Source organism: Serinus canaria, chromosome 19 (assembly GCF_022539315.1).
Source record: "Serinus canaria isolate serCan28SL12 chromosome 19, serCan2020, whole genome shotgun sequence".
NCBI classification, from domain to species: Eukaryota; Metazoa; Chordata; class Aves; order Passeriformes; family Fringillidae; genus Serinus; species Serinus canaria.
This window is the reverse complement of record NC_066332.1, coordinates 5,219,658-5,237,658: the sequence shown is the minus strand read 5'-3', so window position 1 is coordinate 5,237,658 and position 18,001 is coordinate 5,219,658. Positions and strand designations below refer to the sequence as shown.

At 51.5% G+C, this 18,001-nt stretch overlaps 2 protein-coding genes across 3 annotated transcripts in view; both read right to left on the bottom strand.

Moving 5' to 3' along the window:
• Positions 1–1,733: 1,733 nt before the first annotated feature.
• On the bottom strand, positions 1,734–12,002 carry GUSB (glucuronidase beta). The gene is made up of 12 exons (XM_030231110.2): positions 11,762–12,002; positions 9,972–10,160; positions 9,399–9,580; positions 8,809–8,951; positions 8,471–8,658; positions 7,629–7,781; positions 6,953–7,131; positions 6,436–6,582; positions 5,337–5,421; positions 3,675–3,851; positions 3,075–3,210; positions 1,734–1,954 (listed from the first exon to the last, which is right to left on the bottom strand). The coding sequence occupies exons 1-12, from the start codon at positions 11,990–11,992 to the stop codon at positions 1,797–1,799; spliced, it is 1,968 nt and encodes a 655-aa protein (XP_030086970.2). The 5' UTR covers positions 11,993–12,002; the 3' UTR covers positions 1,734–1,796.
• Positions 12,003–12,833: 831 nt separating this feature from the next.
• ASL (argininosuccinate lyase) overlaps positions 12,834–18,001 on the bottom strand; it is an 8,320-nt gene continuing 3,152 nt past the window's right edge. The window contains exons 1-15 of one of the 2 annotated variants that reach the window (XM_050981949.1): positions 17,878–17,995; positions 17,684–17,767; positions 17,333–17,389; positions 16,678–16,775; positions 16,451–16,528; positions 16,129–16,206; positions 15,692–15,744; positions 15,418–15,480; positions 15,153–15,267; positions 14,464–14,548; positions 14,244–14,303; positions 14,025–14,108; positions 13,698–13,778; positions 13,499–13,605; positions 12,834–13,074 (exon numbers count right to left, since the gene is read on the bottom strand). In XM_050981949.1, the coding sequence (XP_050837906.1) occupies positions 12,924–13,074; positions 13,499–13,605; positions 13,698–13,778; positions 14,025–14,108; positions 14,244–14,303; positions 14,464–14,548; positions 15,153–15,267; positions 15,418–15,480; positions 15,692–15,744; positions 16,129–16,206; positions 16,451–16,528; positions 16,678–16,775; positions 17,333–17,389; positions 17,684–17,767; positions 17,878–17,958 (1,275 nt within the window). In that variant the 5' untranslated portion in view covers positions 17,959–17,995 and the 3' untranslated portion in view covers positions 12,834–12,923. Of the gene's footprint in view, positions 13,075–13,498; positions 13,606–13,697; positions 13,779–14,024; positions 14,109–14,243; positions 14,304–14,463; positions 14,549–15,152; positions 15,268–15,417; positions 15,481–15,691; positions 15,745–16,128; positions 16,207–16,450; positions 16,529–16,677; positions 16,776–17,332; positions 17,390–17,683; positions 17,768–17,877; positions 17,996–18,001 lie in introns of those variants that run through there. The other variant, XM_050981950.1, reaches the window with a different exon arrangement.

Sequence of the window (18,001 nt, the reverse complement as noted above, 5' to 3'; positions counted from 1 at the left end):
AGGCTGAGCAGCGTTGACTTGAGGCTTTCAATGTTTACAGTTCTTTAAGCAAAAAAAGAAACAAAAAAAAATACCCCAACCTTGTGGTTTTGATCACTTTCTGCTTTATTGGGGCTGCTCAAAGCTGGGCCCACAGACCACAGAATCCCTGGGAAAAGTGCTGGAGTGTCCCTGGATTTGGGGAAGGAGCTGCTGGGCAGGGTTGGGTTTGTTGAGAACAAGCAGGAATTAACCCTCAAATGTGTGCTCAGATTTTGGGGGGCTGAGCTGAGCCCTGCTTTGTAAGGAGTGACCAATGTCAAACCCTCATCTGTGTTTTGGTCAGGTCTGTTGAAACTGGGGAAGGAAATGAGTTTTTAAAGGATGATGGAGAAGTTGAAATGACTTTCAAAGACTGCTAGTCGGCAGTACCATGGTGTGTTGGAACACATCTTTTTGTTGTGCATAGTTTTATATTCTGGGGGTTTAGTTCTAGAGAAAATCTAGGCCTAGCACGGTGTGAGGAATGCTGTAGTGTTGTTTCTTTTCCCTTAAAAACACAAGAAAAAGTGTTGTGGAGTCTGCAGTGAACATCAGGGTCCTTATTGTGCTGGGGCAGGGTCGAAGGTGCTGCTGGTTCCTCGTGCACCACCTCTGAAGGGAACAGAATGTGGCCAGCACACAAGAGAAAAGCAAATGTTTCCTTTATATGGTCAGATTTGGTCACTTCCCCGAGGCACTCAGGCAGAGGCAGCTGCAGAGCAGGAGCCATGGCACCAGTTTCACCCAGACCTGTGAATTCCAGGAGCCAAACTCCAGAACTGGAACTTCCCAAATGCATTGGGCAGCCTCTGCTTTTGTTGTTCTGCTCCTTGTGATGCTGCTTTTGGGGAGTTTCAGTGCAGACTGAATATTCAGAGTTTTGCTGTGAGTGCTGGTGTGATCCATGGCAGGCTAAAGCCTGGCCTAGGCTGGTGTGCAGGCCTAAAGGGACACCACTACAGCAGCACAGGGATTTACAGCTGGCCCTGCCCCTGAGGGCTTCAGGCCACTCTCAGGAAGGTTTGGAACAGAATTTCCCTCTGGGCTACACTTCCTGTGGTGACACTGAATATGAAGGAAGCCCTTCCACATGGAAGTGGCACTGTTAGACACAGTTTGTGTCTGACAGTGGCAGTTTTGGTACTGTAAAATAAATAGATTTAAAGTTGAGTTGATGTAGTCCCTCCCTCTGTAACATTCCACCTTGCTGCTGGAACAGGAATTCCAAACTCTGTTGGAGTGTGTTGGGTGGCTCACACCCTTCCTGGCTGCTGGCAATGCTCAGGATTTCTCACACATCCATCCTGTCAGGCCAGAGCAGCTGCACACTGTGCTCCTCTGCAATCCTGTGGACAGTTGGCTGTGATCTCAATAGTGCTAACTCTTAGGGGAGTTTAACTGGAAAACCTCTTTTGCTTTAGAGGGATGTGATGTTCATTTAGAGTAACTTAGATTTTGTTTTTAAGTTGAGCATTGAGTTGTATCATGTAATATTTGTAATTTTTTTTTTGCCATAAACAGATACCTCAGTCAGGATTTCTTAACTTAAGCTCCTTGAAAGTGAATATTTGTTTTCTTGCCTGGAAATAAGAAGCCTCCAGACATGGCTGGGCAGAGGAAACAAAAGTTTCTGATCTGCCTTGCATCACAGTAACTACTTCAGGTGGACTAGAAATAGCATTGGACTTGCAAGACTTCAATCAGGCATAAAACTTATTTAAAGAGAGATTTAATAACGAGTTCAGCATAATCCCCAGCCACTAAACCCTCTGTTTTCATTTTAGGAAGAGGGAATGTGATGTTATTGCAGGAGGAAGACAGCTTGATTCATTTGCAATCTTCCAGTATCTGTCCCTCAGAACAAAGGCAGCGGCTTTGGGCTGGCGCTGGCGGGTGAAGATTCCCTTCTTGTTCCCCAGAACTCGTGTGGTGCCTGCAGAGAAGTTATAAAATACAGAAATGTATGAGCCAGGCTCCTCCAGGCCCTGCAGTGAGCTGTTACAATCTAGGTACCAAATCAGGCCACGTGGAAGAGACCTCTGCACTTTCTTTGCAGGGTCAGGTAGAGCAGGGAAGCTTGGCAGGATCCATGGCTGGGACAGGGCAATCCAGCTGCAGTTCCTTGTTTTACAGCTGCTGAGCTGGGGCACTAAACTGGGGTGTGCCCAGTGCTCACAGCTCTGTCTACTGGAGATTGGCTCCACCTTCAGATTGGATGGAGGAAATGGTGGTGACTCTTTACTGTCCTGTGTGGTGTCTGGATCCTTTCTGCCTGTTGTGGTTTTCGTAGGAAAGTGGAGAAAAGAATTGCAACACAGAGAGAGCCTGGAACTGCATCTGTGTCTGACCTTGTCTGCATTTTCTCAGTCCTTTTTGATGCTGCTTTCCCTGGGCACTGCCATCACTGAGCTTTCTAATGCCTGTCCTGGTGCTCTGCAGGGTATTTTAGTGCTGTTCCTCCCTCTCCCTGGCTGCTCACCACCCCAGCCCACTGCAGGTGGCAGAACAGGTTCTTTATTAGATCTGAGTTGTGATTGTTTCATTTCTGTGGGACTGCACTGTAAATTAAGGAATTTCCCTTCCTTTGTGACTGCACTTATCTATTAATAATGGATGGAGGGAGTGTCATGGTGAGCCAGCTGTGTGCCAGTGTGGCATCTGCTCCTCTGCTGCTGAACCTCTACCAAGTAAATTATGATTATTTAAGGTGCTCTGTTCCCAGGGCAGCTGTAGGTGACACTGGAAGCAAGTGAGATGTCCCTGACAGCTGCCTGAAGCTCTGAACTGAGGGTGGCCAAAAGCCAGGACTAACTGGGTCCCTCAAAAGTTTCCCCTGTGTTTTGTCCCATGCTCCTGGGAGCATCTGTGCAGGAGAGAGGGTGAATTAAGCACAGGCAGGACCTTCCCTCTTGGCTCTGCTCATGCTGGATTTTGTGACAAGTCCTGGTGAACAGAGGGCCTTTTGTCCTACCCTTTAGCACAGTGTTTGTGTGGCATCAACCACTAAACTCCCAGGGAGGATGGAAAGGTTTAGAATATCAATAAAAGCTCACCTTGATTGGTCATGAAATCAGCAAAATTCCAGATGAGCTCCCCAATCACATACTCCTTCCTCTTCTTGTCCAGCACAGAGTGGTACTCTCTGAGCAGGGCCTGCTGGTACTCCTCAGTGAACATCATGGGGGGGTCCTGCAGCCAGGAGAGAGGCTCAGGGCACAACCAACCCCACTCCCACTGCCTAAGAGCTATTCCTGACCAGCAGCTCTGGGGCTGCCTGCTCTGCTAGTTGTGCTGCATTAACCTGGCTGTTGTGACCATTACCAAACACAGAACTCCAGGTATTCCCAGGGGGAATTCCCCTGGTGGCCTTTGTCATGACAGGGACAGGAGTGCCACCCCCCCTGCATGGGACAGCACCAGGAACCTCCATTCTCCAGAGTCTGCTTTCACTTAAGCATTTTCTAGCACTTCCAAGGACAGATTCTGGAGTCCTCTTTAGCAGACAGAGTGGCAAAGCTCTCTGGTTTTGGTGGAGCAGGACCCCAACCCTGGAGCCTTCTGGACACTCCCAGCTAAAGCATCTCCCAGTGGTGCCAGCCTCTCCCAGTTACCACTGTCTGCCCCCTAAGAGCTGTTTCCAGCACAACACTCACACTGTGCAGCCCAGGCACTGAGTCTGCTCCATATTCACTCTGGATAATGGGTTTTTGGTAGGTTTTATACCAGTTCTCAAACTGGGCTGTGAGTTGGAGTGGGATCACTTCCAGGTGGCCTGGGTCATGGTACCAGGAGAAGTAGCTGTTCACACAAATCACATCCACATAGGGAGCCTGCAGAAAACAAGGTGAGAGTGTTTTGGCACAGACTTCAACCTTCTCTTGTAAATCTAAATCCTCCTTTGGGTTCAATTAATGGAATCCAGGTTTATTACACATAGAATTAATTGTTTCCCCCATCACTCAGGCTCTCCAAATATAATCTCCTTCCCAGAAAAAAAAAAAAAAAGAAAGGATAAATTTAATAAGCTAACAGCATTAATTTGGCATTTTTCTTACAGATTAGGAAGTCACAGCAAAGAGTTAGACAAGATGAACACGTTTCATTCTCAGGTTTGTTAGAAGTTTTTTTGTTTCCAAGATGTCTCTGGCTTGCTGGTACATTTAGATGTACTTTTTCTTTTTGAGTATTGGAATGTGATTATCAAGTGAGTGGTCAAATATTTTGACTAGCAACTAAATTTTGTGCATCAATGGTGCAATACTAAGACTAAAGCATTCTGCAAGTTATTTGCCATTTCTACCACATGGACAGTGTGATAAAAGGGCACAAAGCCCCCTCAAAATAAAGTGATGTTGTATGTAACTTGTTCAATGTTCTCTTAACATGTTTTGTAATAAAAGAAAAAAAAAGTTCTAATATCACATCGGTGTATGAGAGATCTGTTCTTTGGGTTTGATTGCCTGAGCTCCTCCAGTTGGGCAGAGTGGGAATGGGATATCCAAAAGCAGATCCCTGCTGGGCTCCTTCAAATTTAAAGCCATCAGTTTTGGTTTTTTTCTGGGGTGGGGAGGAAAAACCTCAGAGTTGCAGCCATTCCTGCTAATTAGAGAATATTTTAGAAGAAATCCAAAGTGTAAACCTGGATCAGGGATGTGTGGCAGCACCAACTCACCTGCTAGCAGTGATTATTGTACAAGGATCTACCCTGGAAACAAATACAGGTGTTAAAAATCCTGGGTCCATGCTATGAAAGGCCCAAAAATCCAAGGAAAGTGCCTTTTGGTTATTCATCCAGCTCTAGGGCTTTAATTGTGGAACTGGAGGAGCTTTTAGATTATTCAACACAAACAGACATCTGCCAAAGAAGATCTAGAGCAGTTGGAAGCAGGAATTAAAGCAAAGATTCCTTCCTTTAGACTTCCACAAGGGTTGTGAGCATTTTAAAGAGGTTTAAGCTTTGGCTTAATTGCAAGTGAAAATCCTGAGCATTAGTAAACACAATCAATGGCATAGCAAAGCATGACAATATTAATGGAATCCAGGGGCATAATCCTGCACACAAAGAATTGTTCTCTCTCACAGACCCTTTTTTTTTTTTTCAGCTGGACTACAACTACAGGATAAGGTGATTTCTACTAGAAACAAAAATGTACTTTTTCTTTAGCCTTTCCCTGCTAAATATCCCCAGTAAATTTAGACAGGAGCCGGGGGGGGGGGAAGGAGTATAAAACAAGTGACAAGAGAAGGAAATTTAATGTATGAATTAAAAAAAAAAAAAGAAAGAAAGAAAAAGCTAGAAAACAAAGCAAACTTACACCATGATCAAGAGCGTAATTAGCATCTGTCACAAAGGTGACTGGTCTGGAGGGGTCGAGAGCTTTAGTGTGAGCTATCACTGTCCTGTTTGCAAACAGTAAAGCAAGAGTTCAACAACAGCATGGAGCAGCACAGCCCCCTGTCCCCAGGCTCTCTGGCCTTCCACCCCCCAGACTGAGCTGCTCTGGATTTAGCAGCCAGTGCTTGAATGAAATCAAGAGAAAATCTGTCACCAAGTGGTTGCTACGCCACCCGAAAAGGAGCAGAGTGGAAGCACACCAAGCACAGGCATGTGGGTGGTGCCAGCAGCTCAGAAGGAGGAGGGACAGTTGAGCTGGAGGACAAAGCTGTAAAAAGGGCAATGGGAAGTTTCTGAACAACTCCTGGGATGTGTTCTCGAGGCCCTGTGCCACAGCAGGCAGAGGCTGGATGTTTCTGAAGAAGCCCTGAGTGAGGGAGATGGGACAGAATGGGAGAGTCAAGCTCTGCTGCTGCCCTGGCATTGCAGGAGGGTGGTGGAACATGCTGAAGAATAAAACTTCACAGTTCTCTCTTAATGCACCTCAGCTCCCAGGGACACTCTGCTGCCCAGGACAGCTGCCTCTGGGCTATCCAAAGCTTAAATCTCTTTAGAAATAAACCAAGGGGGCTGGAGGGACTCAAAGCAGGGGTTTTGAAGTGGGAAGCCACATGACAAATAAGCAGCACTGACTGCAGAACCTTGTGTTCAGCATGAAAGGCCAGTTATTTTACAGCTTTGCTGTAAATCTCAAAGGATTCAGCACTCATCTGCCAGTGCTAACAAGGAATATTCCATTCTCACCAGGTCTGGTCTTACTCAACCCTTAACTCAAGAAGAGTTAACTCAAACCAAGTGGACTCCTGGTAATTTTGTGGAGTCTTGGTGTGTCTGAACCAACACGTTGGGACAGTTCTGAGCATCAGTTCCACAAGTGAAGCAGTCCCATTTTAGTTTGCATCCACAGGTTCAGTTCCAGGGTTCCCAAAAACGCCTACCCTCCCTTTACTACCTCTCTGTGCCATCCCAAAGGAAGAAGCAGCATCATCTGCCAAGAGATGAGGAGCAGAGGCACTTACTTGAAGTAGTGAGCAGCTGGGGGCAGCTCTGAGGCCGGCTCGTTGGCCACTGACCACATGACCACGGAGGGCCTGTTCTTATCCCTGCGCACCAGCTCCTCCATCACTGCCAGGTGGTGCTGCAGGGACCTGTTCCCAAAGCTCTCGCTGGAAGACACAAGGAGGTGAGGGGGTAAAATCCATCCATTTCCCTGGGAAAACTCAGCCTCTGGGCACAGCACCTTGATGCTGAGGATGGCTGAGGATGGCATCTGCCCTATCTCCCCAAAGTTGCTGCACAGTTCAGGGCTGTGGTTTGGGCTCGTTAATGGAACCATGTGGCAAAATGTGGCAAAATGCCCTCGGCTTGCCCAACATCACGAGGCACCACCGGTGGCGCAAGGGGAGATTTCCAAACAGAACAAAGTACTTCCACTATCAGCACTGAGGACAGAAGTGCAAAACCAGAAATGGGACACTTGGGAGCAGCTGAGAGGGGAGCAGAGGAGCGAGGGCAGGGCGTGCTGGCAGCTCTTACGGCAGTTTGATGCCCACCCCCGGGCTCTCGTCGATGACAGCGATGCCGTAGGCGTCGCACAGGTCCATGATCTCCTCGGCATAGGGGTAGTGGCTGGTGCGGAACGAGTTGGCCCCCAGCCAGCGCAGCAGGTTGAAGTCCTTCACAATCAGGGGCCAGTCCAGGCCTTTGCCACGGATCTGGGGGAGAGAGAGCAACCAGCCCTGGTGAACACAGCTTCCCTGCTTGATCCAGCACCAACCCTGCCCATGGTGGGGAACCCGACAGCCCCTGTCTTAGAGGGGTTTGGGTTGGAGGAGACCTTAAAGCTCTTGTCATTCCACCCCCTGCCATGGCTGCTTCAAGCCCTGTCCAGCTGGCCTGGAACACTTGCAGGGACGGGGCAGCCACAGCTTCGCTGTGCAACCTCTGCCAGGGCCTCCCCACCCACACAGCAGACTGACTGACTGTCAGCACGTCTGGCTGAAAGCTGTGGCTGGGAGATGCTTCAGTGTCTCCACCAGCACATCCATGTGCCCCGAGGGGTGGCAGGACTGTGGCAGGACCGGGCATGGTGTGGGTGTCCCCTTAGTGCTTAGCCTGGGAGGAGGGTGTGAGAGGAGAGGGGAGGGGAGGCAGCACAGGTGCCACCTGGGCGGTGTGAGCTGAGGTGGCCCTGGGTGTCCCTCACACTTACATCTGCATCCTCGTGCTTGTTGACCCCGTGGAAGTAGAAGGGCCGGCCGTTGATGAGGAACTGGCTGCTGGTGACGTGCACGGTGCGGATGCCCACGGGCAGCGTGTACACGTCCTCCAGCAGGGCCCCGCCCAGCTGGGCCTGCATCCTCACCTGTGTGTCCAGGGAGGAACAGGAGGGACCCTCACAGAGATGCCCAGGGCTCCCTCCCCTGTCTGGGAGAGAGATTCTGGCCCCACATCCCTTCCCAGCCCTCAGCACACAGCCTGTTCCTCACTGCTGCTGCTCAGGGCGAGCTGGGGCTGACTGAACAAAGAACACAAATCCAAGGTGTGGAAGCTGAAGAATGAAAAATGAGCCCTGGATTATGTTTTTTGCTCATCCCAAAAATCTTCAGTGCCTTTTCCCCATGGCATCCCCCCAGGCCTTTTCTGTGCCCTGCACTTTGATGCCAGGCAATGACTGCCACATCACCTGCTCCCAGGTGTGACCCTGAGTCCCTGGAAACTCAGAGCAGCTCATCCTCCCTGATTTCTGCCTCTGAACAGCATCACTGATCCTTAACTCCCACAGGATCTCCCAGGCTCCAGCTATTAACTCATCATCTCCCCAGAGGGGATGCACTGGATCCTCAGTGTGAAGGACCAGAGCACACTCCAGAAATGCCTTTCTCCCTGCCAGGCCCTTCAGAAGCTGCCAAAGCTTGATTTGATTATGTTTAATTAGCAGAGCCACTCTGGTCACATGCACAGGGCCCATGAGAGGAGAGGGCAGAGGACAGGCCATATGGCAGTGCCTTAACCCTATTAAACACACCCACAGAGGAGGAAATACCACTTTACCTCCAAGGAGTACAGGTATCCAGGGTTCTCGTGCATCAGGTAAGGCCACCAGAGGTTGGGGTTGAGGACTTTGAGCTCTCCCACTGGGCCATCACCTGTAGCAACCACCTTCCCCTCTTGGTCACGTAAACTCAGGGACAAGGAATTGGCTGTGCTGCCAACCACTGACACCTGATACTGCACCATGGCTGGCTCAGAGGAAACAAAAGACAATCAGAGACTGCAGGAGACAGCTCAGCCTCAGGAAAAGCCACTAGGAAACAAATTCAATCATTCTGGTGCCGGATGTTTTCCCTGCTGCCCTTGGCACCTCCATGCTGTAACTGCTCTGGACCTACCAACACTGTCTGATGAAGTGGTGGTCACAGTGATGTCATCGATGTAGGCAGCAGGAGTGGTGTAAAGCACAACCGGGCGGTGGATCCCAGCATAATTAAAGAAATCAAACTTGGTGTTCTGCACAAAATAGTTCTTGGGGTACCTGAGTGAGCAAGACAGGAGCAAGGCTGCATCACGCTGCACTACACAGGATGTGCATGCTGGCAGTGCAAAATAATCATCTCTAAGATCTTTATGACAGGCTGGATCTGTCAGCTGTTACACTGAAGGATTTTGCAGTTAATTAACAAAGATCTTCATCCTTCAGGAGAGCTGGTACTTGCAGCTTCCAGCTGAATCCAAGCTTCTCAAACCTGCCCTGGATTCAGCTTGGCAAATCACCCAATCTGAGCCCCCTGGGCACAAAACAGATGCAATAACTCACTGCTGATTCCTCACAACACCTCAGCTTAAACTCCTCACAGCACCACCAACAAATCCACCATAAAGACAACCCCACGGAGGGACTTCTGAACCAGCAGCTGAACAAACTCCCCCTCTCCCACACCCCTGGGGTGAGCCCAGCAGTAAAAAACACCCCAGAACTCACCTTGATTTGTCAGCCATGTACTGGATGGAGCCTGGGGGCAGCGTGTGGGGGGTCAGGGTGTTGTTGAGGGCCACGGTGATGCGGCACAGGGAGCCCGGGCTGCCCTGCACCACGCTGCTGATATCAGCCTCAAAGGGCAGGTGCCCTCCTTCATGTTCCACCACCTGCACCCCGTTCACCCACTGCAAGGAAAGACACAAAATTATGGCTTATTGGGATTTTGTGGTCAGCAGAGCACGGGGAAGGGAAGGCCAGTTACGAGGAACACCAGGGCTCTTGATCCTCAAAGGATCTTTGAGGGATTCCCTTTGCTGGGAGCTAGGCCTGGGTCACATCAAGTGTCACTAAGGGTCACAGTGTGGGGCAGATCCATTCATCAGGAAATATTTAGCTACCAATCCCAGAACTTCATGATTAGAGAAACTGGAATTCATCCTTGCTGGGGGAAAATAGGCACGAGCTCAGAAGGGGATGCGCAATCGAGGCAGGGACGCATTTGCTGAACAAACCACAAAAGTGCCTTTAGTCCAGCCTAATTTAGGAAGCCCAGGGCCAATCCCCCGAGGCACGCACCACGATGGAGTAGTAATGGGCGCTCCCAAAGCGCAGCACCACCCTGGGGGCGGGATCGCCCTGCAGCCAGCGCGGGGGGAGCAGCACCTCCTTCTCGTACCACACCCAGCCGATGTAGTTCTCCAGGCTGGGGTCCTGAGTGATGTCGTTGAAGCTGGCAGGCACTGGCATGTCAATCACAGGGCCGGTCTGGCAGGAATTGCGTGGAAAAGGAAGGAAAAGAGAGTTTAAAAAGAGGAATTTTACTACTGGAGGTGTCCCCTTCCAGTGACAGCCTTACAATGCCTTTGCCAAGGGGAAATACTTGGGAAAAGCTGTTTAAAAACTGCTGAGAACTCCCACAGCTCCTCTACAAGCCCTAATTAGCACCAGGCACAGGAACCTGCCTGTTCCTACAAGAAACAGCTGCTCCTTTCTTTCCCCCTCCTGCTGTACAATGAAATGTTTCCATTAATGGCCCTGGCATCATGGAATCACAGAATGGAGAAGGGAGAAACCCAAGCCCAGGTTGTTGTTTCAGTGGGAATTTTCTCCTGCACAGCTCCAGAGCAACGTGGGGGTTGTGGTGCTGTTTGTCAGCTAAGAGCTGTAGTAAAAGTGTAACAAAATAATCGTATTTTGGGCAGTAATGGATATTTTGGGATATTTTTCTCTCCATGGAGACTGTCTGGGATCAGCCCAGCCTTTCTCACTGCATGAAACAACAGAGATTCCTTGGGATAAAAACAGAATCCATTCAGTTGCTTATTCCAATATGAAGATTAGAGGGAGGCAGTGTCACAGTACACTGAATATTGAGGAATCCAGATGCTGTTGCCAAGCTGTTCATTTTCAGCACTTTCTGCATTCAGGATATTGCACAAAGGAGTTCTGCAGTTCTCCTTTCCTGTGGAAGCCTCAGGAAATGGAATGAGGAAGGTCTGGGCACCCAGGGTGGGCATCATGTGCATGGCTGACTCAGCACTGGCACTGCAGAGAGCCCAGTGCCCTCATCAGAAAATCCTAGAGGGAAAATCCTTGGATGGGCAAGAGGATTTTTCTAGTATCTGATGCAGGAAACCCTTGCCTGGGCTGGCCAGAACCTGTGCATCGTTCAGAGAGATTCTCTGAGCTCTAAAACAGGTTGAGTGCACCCATCTAAGCCTCTCTTTGAAGGGGCATAGTTCAGGATTGCTCTCCTCTGCAAAACTTCCAGCAGCACAGTGCCCTTCAGTTCTTCTCTCCTTCCACAATCCAGCAACAAATCGACCAAAAGGCTAAATGCAGAAATAATGAACAACTTATCCATTTTATACATCAAATCCCTAACTCTTTTCTGTCAGGTAATGCAGTTAATTTCCAAGCAGATCTCAGTCACACCAAGACTTTCCTACTAGCACTCTGAAACTTCGGACCAAACAATTCCCGGTGCCCTTCCAGGTACATTTGTGCTGATTCTGTGCTGCTGGAAGCTCAGCGCTGTGCAAGGCTCCTGGAGGAGCCACCTGGAGGCGAACGGGGCTCATTCCAAGGATGTCTGCCTTCGGAGCAGCACCGGGGCATCATCAGGGGCTGCTGATTAGGAACTGCCTCAAGAACAACCTGGGCAGGGTCAGCTGCTAATTGGGAACTGCCTCAAGAACAACCTGGGCAGGTCAGCGTGGGGAAAGCAGCAGCCCGGTGGGGAAGAAGGCAGGAAAAGAGGAAAAGAGGAAGAAAGGAGTCCCTGTAGCGGGCCGGAGCCCGGTTCGGAGGGGAAAGAGCGCAGCCCGTGCCCGGGCATGGGCAGCGCCCGCCCCGCTCCCCGCTACCTGCCGGAGCGGCCGCCGGTACCAGCGCTGCGCGAACCCGGCGTCCCTGCCCGGAGACAGATCGGCGCGGAAGCTCCAGAGGCCGCCGAGCTCCCTGCGCTCGCGGGAAGGGGTGTCCCGGGGTTGCAGCATCCCGGCGGGACCGGCCGCCAGCCCCGGGAGGAACAGCAGCAGCAGCACCGGCAGCGTGCACGGACCGGCCGCGCCGCCGCCTGAGGCCGCCAGCGCCATCTTGGCTGTGGGCAGGGCCCGCTGAGCGAGGGGCGGGGCTGAGGGAAAGGGGCGGGGCTGAAAGGCGGGGCCGCGGCTGAGGGAGAGGGGCGGCGCCGCGGCTGAGGGGAGCCCGGTCCCGGTCCCGGTCCCGGTCGCGATACGGATCTCTGTCACGATCCCGGTCCCGCCCCAGCAGGATGAGCGACTGCAGAGCCCGACAGGGACCGGGTCCTGTCCCACAGTCGCCTCCGGACAAAGCCACGAGTGTCCTGGTGTAAAGGGGCCTCCAGGAACTTTCAGGCTCTGTCCTGAATCGCTGGATTTCATCGAGAGGCGAGTGGTCCCTCCCTTCCCCTCCGTCTTATTTATTACTTACGTGTTTAAATGTATTTATCGCCTACATTTGCTTATTTATTTATATTATTTATTTATTTGTCATAGAATCATTTAGGTTGGAAAAGTCCTCTGAAGTCACCAAGTCCAACCTGTGACCCAACACTCCCCTGGCACCCAGAGCAGGGCACTGAGTGCCACATAAACTCTTCCCTTAAACACCTCCAGGGATGGTGATTCCACCTCCCTGCCCAACACATTCTGATGTTTGGTCACCCGTTCTGGGAAGGAATTCTTCCTGATGTCCAACCTAAACGTCCCCTTAAGTGCAGCTTAGGTTTATTATTACTGCTTGCTGATTTTGTTCATTTCTTTATTGCCTGCTTGCTTACTTCTATTTATTTTCAGAATCTCTTGTTGAAGTGTGAAGGTTAAAAGTTATTGGAAATGGCAAAAGGAGCCCTGGTGGCTTCTTGGGCAAAAGAGGGAGGGTGGGCTCTTGAAGAACCAAGACACGAGAGCAGGATTTCAGTGAACTACAGACACCCCAGTGTTTATTAACTCCAGACCAGTGGCACAGGCACTCTGCTGCAGGCACGGGATCTCTCCCCACACTCTAAGCCTGCTCCTTGAGCCTCTTGAGCAGCTCCCGCAGCTGCTCGATCTGGGCGGAGACGCTGCTCTTGGCGGTGCCGCCCGCGGCCGTGTACTGCTCCACGCTGCTCACCACGCTGAACACCTGCGCCACGTCGCTGCCAAACAGGGGGCTGGGGGCACAGGGGCTGTCAGGGGGCTCTGGCCTGCTCCCCGTGCCCAGTGCCTGTGGAGAGGCTTAGGGAGTCAGGGCAGAGCCTTTTCCCCAGGGGAAACGCTCCTGAGCTTCTGCTGCCTGACATCAGCTCCAAGGGGACACCGAGGAACTTCAGAGCCAAAGCCCCCTGGGGGCCTCCTGCTCAGGGCAGAGGTGTCTCCCAGCCCTTGCCAAGAGCTCCTGCCCATGCCCATTCCACCCTGCTGCAGTGGCATGGAGGTGATGTTGTCCCCTCCAGTGTTTCAGCCCCAGCAGGAGCAGCTGGGATATTCAGGACAGGAGGATGTTGAGGTGCTGCCAGGCCCAGGCACTTTGGGGAAGGCAGATCAGGGAGGCTGAGCCCTGCCTGTGCAGGGAAGTGAAATAACAGAGCTACAAACCTGATGCTTTTCAGGTCCTCCAGGCTGAGATTGTTGATGGTGATGCCTTTGGTTTCAGCCAGCTGTACAGCCTTGCCAGAGGCCACATGGGCTTGTCTGAAGGGCATCTGCAGGGGGAAGGGGACAGAGCAGAGAGGACTCAGCTCAGTTCCTCTGCATCCAAAGAAATCCCAGCTCCAGTTCTCCCTCTGGCACTTACTCCCTTCCGAACCAGGTAGAGAGCCAGGTCAGTAGCCAACATCTCCGGGCTCAGTGCCCTCTCCATGCTCTCCTTGTTGATCTGCAGGAGGAGGATCCCCGGGACACGTTACCATCAGCTCCTCCTTGGGGCATGTTAGTGGCAGGGTGAGGGGAATTCATCTGGAGCTCTAAAAGAATGCTTTGGGCATCTGGCAGAGGGGACCAAAATGAGCAGTGTGGGTGAGGCACTGAAGTGTTTTTATTTGGGAATGATTTGGAGCTGTGTTACTCACAGAATATCCACCATGATAATGTCGAATAGTGAGAGGATGAGAAGAACCCTTACCTGGAGGGTGGAAATCACTCCAGTGGCCACCTGGAGCACAGCATTCAAGGTGTCTACAACATCAAAGACAGCCTCCTTGTCCTCCTGTGTTGGAACAGGGATGGAAATGGACTCTGAGCCAGCCTGGTGCAGCCCAAAACCCCCCAGGCTGAGCAGCCCAGCTCTGCTGACTCCTCCAGCCAGCAGGAGAGATGCTGTGGAGAGGAAGAAGGGCTCTACCTGCAGGTCCTTGTTGTAGGTGCTCGGGAGTCCTTTGAGAACCATCAGAATTGCAGCCAACTGCAGAGGGAAGAGGAGAGGCAGGGAGTGAGGTACAGAGCAAAGCACAGCCCCAGGGCAGCTCCAGAACCCACAGCTCTTTACAAAGGCAAGAAAAAGGAGATTCTCCAGCCCCTCCAGGAGCAGTTTCCTCTCCCTCCTCCTCCTTTTTGGGGCTCACCCGTCCGAACACTCGCCCGGCTTTGCTGCGGATCAGCTCCAGACTGTCGGGGTTCTTCTTCTGAGGCATCAGGCTGCTGCCAGTGCTGGGTGGGACATGAGTGGAGTGCACTGCTGAGCAAAACCGTCATCCATACACACACATCATCACTCTCCCAGCCCTACAAAAGCAACATGTAGGACCCTCTTCACTGCACTCCTGTTTAGGGTGTAGGAAATCAGTGAACTGACTGAGTTGCTCTTTGATTCTGCACCTTGTCTGGAGCTCCCACACAGTCCCACCTCTCAAAGGGAAACTTTAAATGGGACTCCCCCTCCAGGGTCATATCAGCAGGCCAGGCTAAGTGTGACTTCAGGGAGGGAGGGCTGTGGCTGTGCCACCCTGCAGACAAAGAGTCTGTTGGGATTGCAAACCCAGCCAGGCAAGGAGGGGCTCTGGCAGCATTCCCAGCACAGGAGGAAGTTCTCTCTGCTAGCAGCTCCTGGACAGAGTGCTGGGCTGAACACAGACTTGGTTGAGTTAAGAGAATCAGAATTAAGTGACCATTGCTGAGGAATGTTCATCCTGAGGCTGCCTTTGTGCCAGGCTCCTGGTGCTGGGTCAGCCTGGTGCACAGACAGAGCCCAACCCCTGCCTCACTCAGTGGGGCAGAGCTGAGGAGAATCCCTCCCCAGAGACCAAAAACCTACCAGTAGGTATCAGAGAGGGTCAGGAAGCCAAACTCGCTGGTGCTGTAGATGATGAGATCCTCAGCCATCTTGCTGAGGTGGATCATCAGCAGGGTGGCAGCAGAGAGGAATTCCACTGCAGGGAAGGCAGGAAATCAGGAGGGGAAAAGGTGCTTGGACAAGCCAGGGAGCCCTGACTGGGGCTTTACATCCTAGGGATGGATTTCAATCCCTGATTAAGGAAGGAGCTGCTTCCCCCCGTGCTGGGAGCTTTGGCTGTGCTCACCCACAAAGTCCCTCTCGCTGACGGCATCCATGCTGTTCAGGCTGATGGAAGCAAAGTCCAGCTCTGCAAGGAAGGGGATGGACACAGGAGGTCACAGTGGCCCTGACAGGAGCGTGAATGCACCAGGCTGCCCCAGAGGAGGTGACTTTGTATCTATTCATTGCCCTCCACCCCCTTGTTCAAGTGCTGCAACACATCCAAAATAACACTGGGATGATGTGGTGATGCTTCCCAAAATCCCAGCTATTATGAGTAGTCCCAGGGAGACATTTACCACTGCACAGGAGCTCTCGGTCGATTCCCAGAGGGTTTCCAGCCAGAGCTCCACTGCCAGGGAAGAAAAAACCAGAAGTCACCTATGATATGCAAACTGCTATCTGACCAAAACTGAGCTCTGGTGATGACACCTCTCTGAAGATTTCCCTCCCCCAGTTCACTTGGATTTCACAGTGTGGTCTGAGGCTCATCAAACCCTGAAGTCTGGACTAAACCAGATTTTTCCTCCCAAACAGGAAGGTTTTCTTAATGTAAGCCTTGTAATCCTTGATTTTCAAGAAGGAATAAATATTTTTATGGTGAGAGTCTTTGTAGAGGCAACCTGGGCTGCAGTGTCTGTGGAACAGAAACCCCAGTGGCTCATGGGATGGACAGATCTGTCTTTATCTCAGAGCAAAGTGAGGGCTGAAGATGACAATAAAAAATAAACTTTACCTTCCCAAAGGCAAGACATTGATCCTCCTCTTCACCTCTCCCAGGCGCTCAGAATCACGGGTCAGAGCAACAGCATGGCTGGGGAAGGACAAGAGAGATGAAACAGGGAGATGAAGCTGGAAAATGGAAAGTGCAGGAAGTGAGAATGGCCCAAGGATGGAGAACAGGGAGTTGTCCAATCCATGTTAGGATCCCCAGCTGGTCAGAGCCACACAGGGAGTTCCTGTTCCGATTTGCAGGGCTCCCTCTGGGTTGGCAGCAGCCCTGGCTGTCCCCTCAGCAGAGCAGGGCCCCGAGGCTGGAGAGGGTGGGAGGTGCTCACCTGAGCAAGAACTGGCTCCATCGGATGGGCTGAGCTTTCTGCAGGTGGGTGTAGCCAGGCAGGATCACATCGATTTCTCTGGGAGGGAGAGGACAGAGGTGAGCAGCAGGGACAGGTCTCCCTGCACAGAAGATCCTGCAGCTGCACAGTCACACAACAAGCCTAGGAGTGTCCTGCCCCAAAAAGGCCAAAGTTGTGGAAAACAGGGATTGAGGGAAAGGACTCACATGGCAGCACGTTCCACCAGGGTCTCAATGAGCCGTAGGAGGTGCATGGAGATGATGGAGAGGGAATTCTTCATGAACAGCTTCAGGTCAGTCACAACCTGTGGGGGATTGGCCACAGCCAGGCCAAGCACAACAGGACAGATTTAGTGACCAAATATTGCTCAGCACAACCCCCTGGCACCATTATCCCCTCCTGGTTCTGTGTGATGAGAAGGGAAATCTTCCTCCTGTGGGATGCATCCCTGGTCCCTGATTTGTGAAAGCTGCTGTTGCTTTCCATGGACAGAACCAAAATCCGTTATTTTCAGTGGACTTCTCAGATATTGTTAAATTTGAAGCAGAAAATTCCCAACCAACGCAAGCTGAGAATCCTGATCCTGAAAGATGAGTTCACCCAACCAGCAGAGTCAGGGGTTCTGGAGATTTTCAGAGATGTCAGTGGAATTTTGTGGCCTTTTACCACCAGGATACAGCCCTGCAGCTCCCACTCCCCTGGGTGGATGAGTCACTGCACCATCATTAGTTTAAAGCCATCTTTAATTTAAAGGGAATACAGGCTGGAGTGTGTAAGGGATGAGAGAGACAGCATAAAAATATTCAATTAAAGAATTGAGGTGGAGGAACACAGAAGGAAAAGAAAAAATTCTGTCCATACCTGATCATTCCTGCTTCTGCCAGTGTGCAACTTCCCAGCTACATCTCCAATCAGCTCCTGAGGACAAGAGCAGGATCTCTGTCAGGATCTCTGTGTTCTAAACAGGACAATCCACAGGAGCACATCTCCCTGCCTGGAAGGGACTCAGTTCCAGGATCCTGTGAGTAACCATGGGATGTGTTCTGGGGAAGGGCAGCTTTGGCTTCTGGGCTTGTACAGCGCCCCAAAAGGGGGCTTGGAGACCCTTGGCTGTGCCCCAGGGGTTCAGTGCCAGCAGCTCTAAAGGGATTTCCCAGAGGGACAGAGGGACAAGCCCTTAATGTCAGGAACAAGAGGCTGGAGGAGCCAAACCTTCAGCCTGCGCTCGTTGGCAGTGTGGATATCCTCATCAGTCTGGATCACACCAAAGACTCCCTTGGACCATTCCTCAGAGATCTGCAAACAGCACAAACACCAGTCAGCCACAGCAGTTCTTAAATCCAGGGAGGCTGCTCTCAGGTCAGGACCCATTCATTCTCCTGACAGTTTTTAAAGGGAAGAAATACCTTTTCCAGGCCACCCAGGATCTTCTCCAGTTCAGCTTTAGACAGGATCCCAGACTTCTCCAAGGCTTTGGCATAAGCCATGCTCCCCTGGATGTCCACTTCAGCCAGCCTCTGGTCATAGCTG

Bases quoted from the DNA above. Each gene is read 5' to 3' on its own strand.
- GUSB (XM_030231110.2), bottom strand. From the start codon at position 11,992: ATGGCGCTGGCGGCCTCAGGCGGCGGCGCGGCCGGTCCGTGCACGCTG. The intron at 3,852-5,336 runs GTAAGTTTGCTT...TGTTTTCTGCAG, and splicing joins ATTACGCTCTTGATCATGGT to GCTCCCTATGTGGATGTGAT. The intron at 3,211-3,674 runs GTGAGTGTTGTG...TCCTGGCTGCAG, and splicing joins CAGTGCCTGGGCTGCACAGT to GACCCCCCCATGATGTTCAC.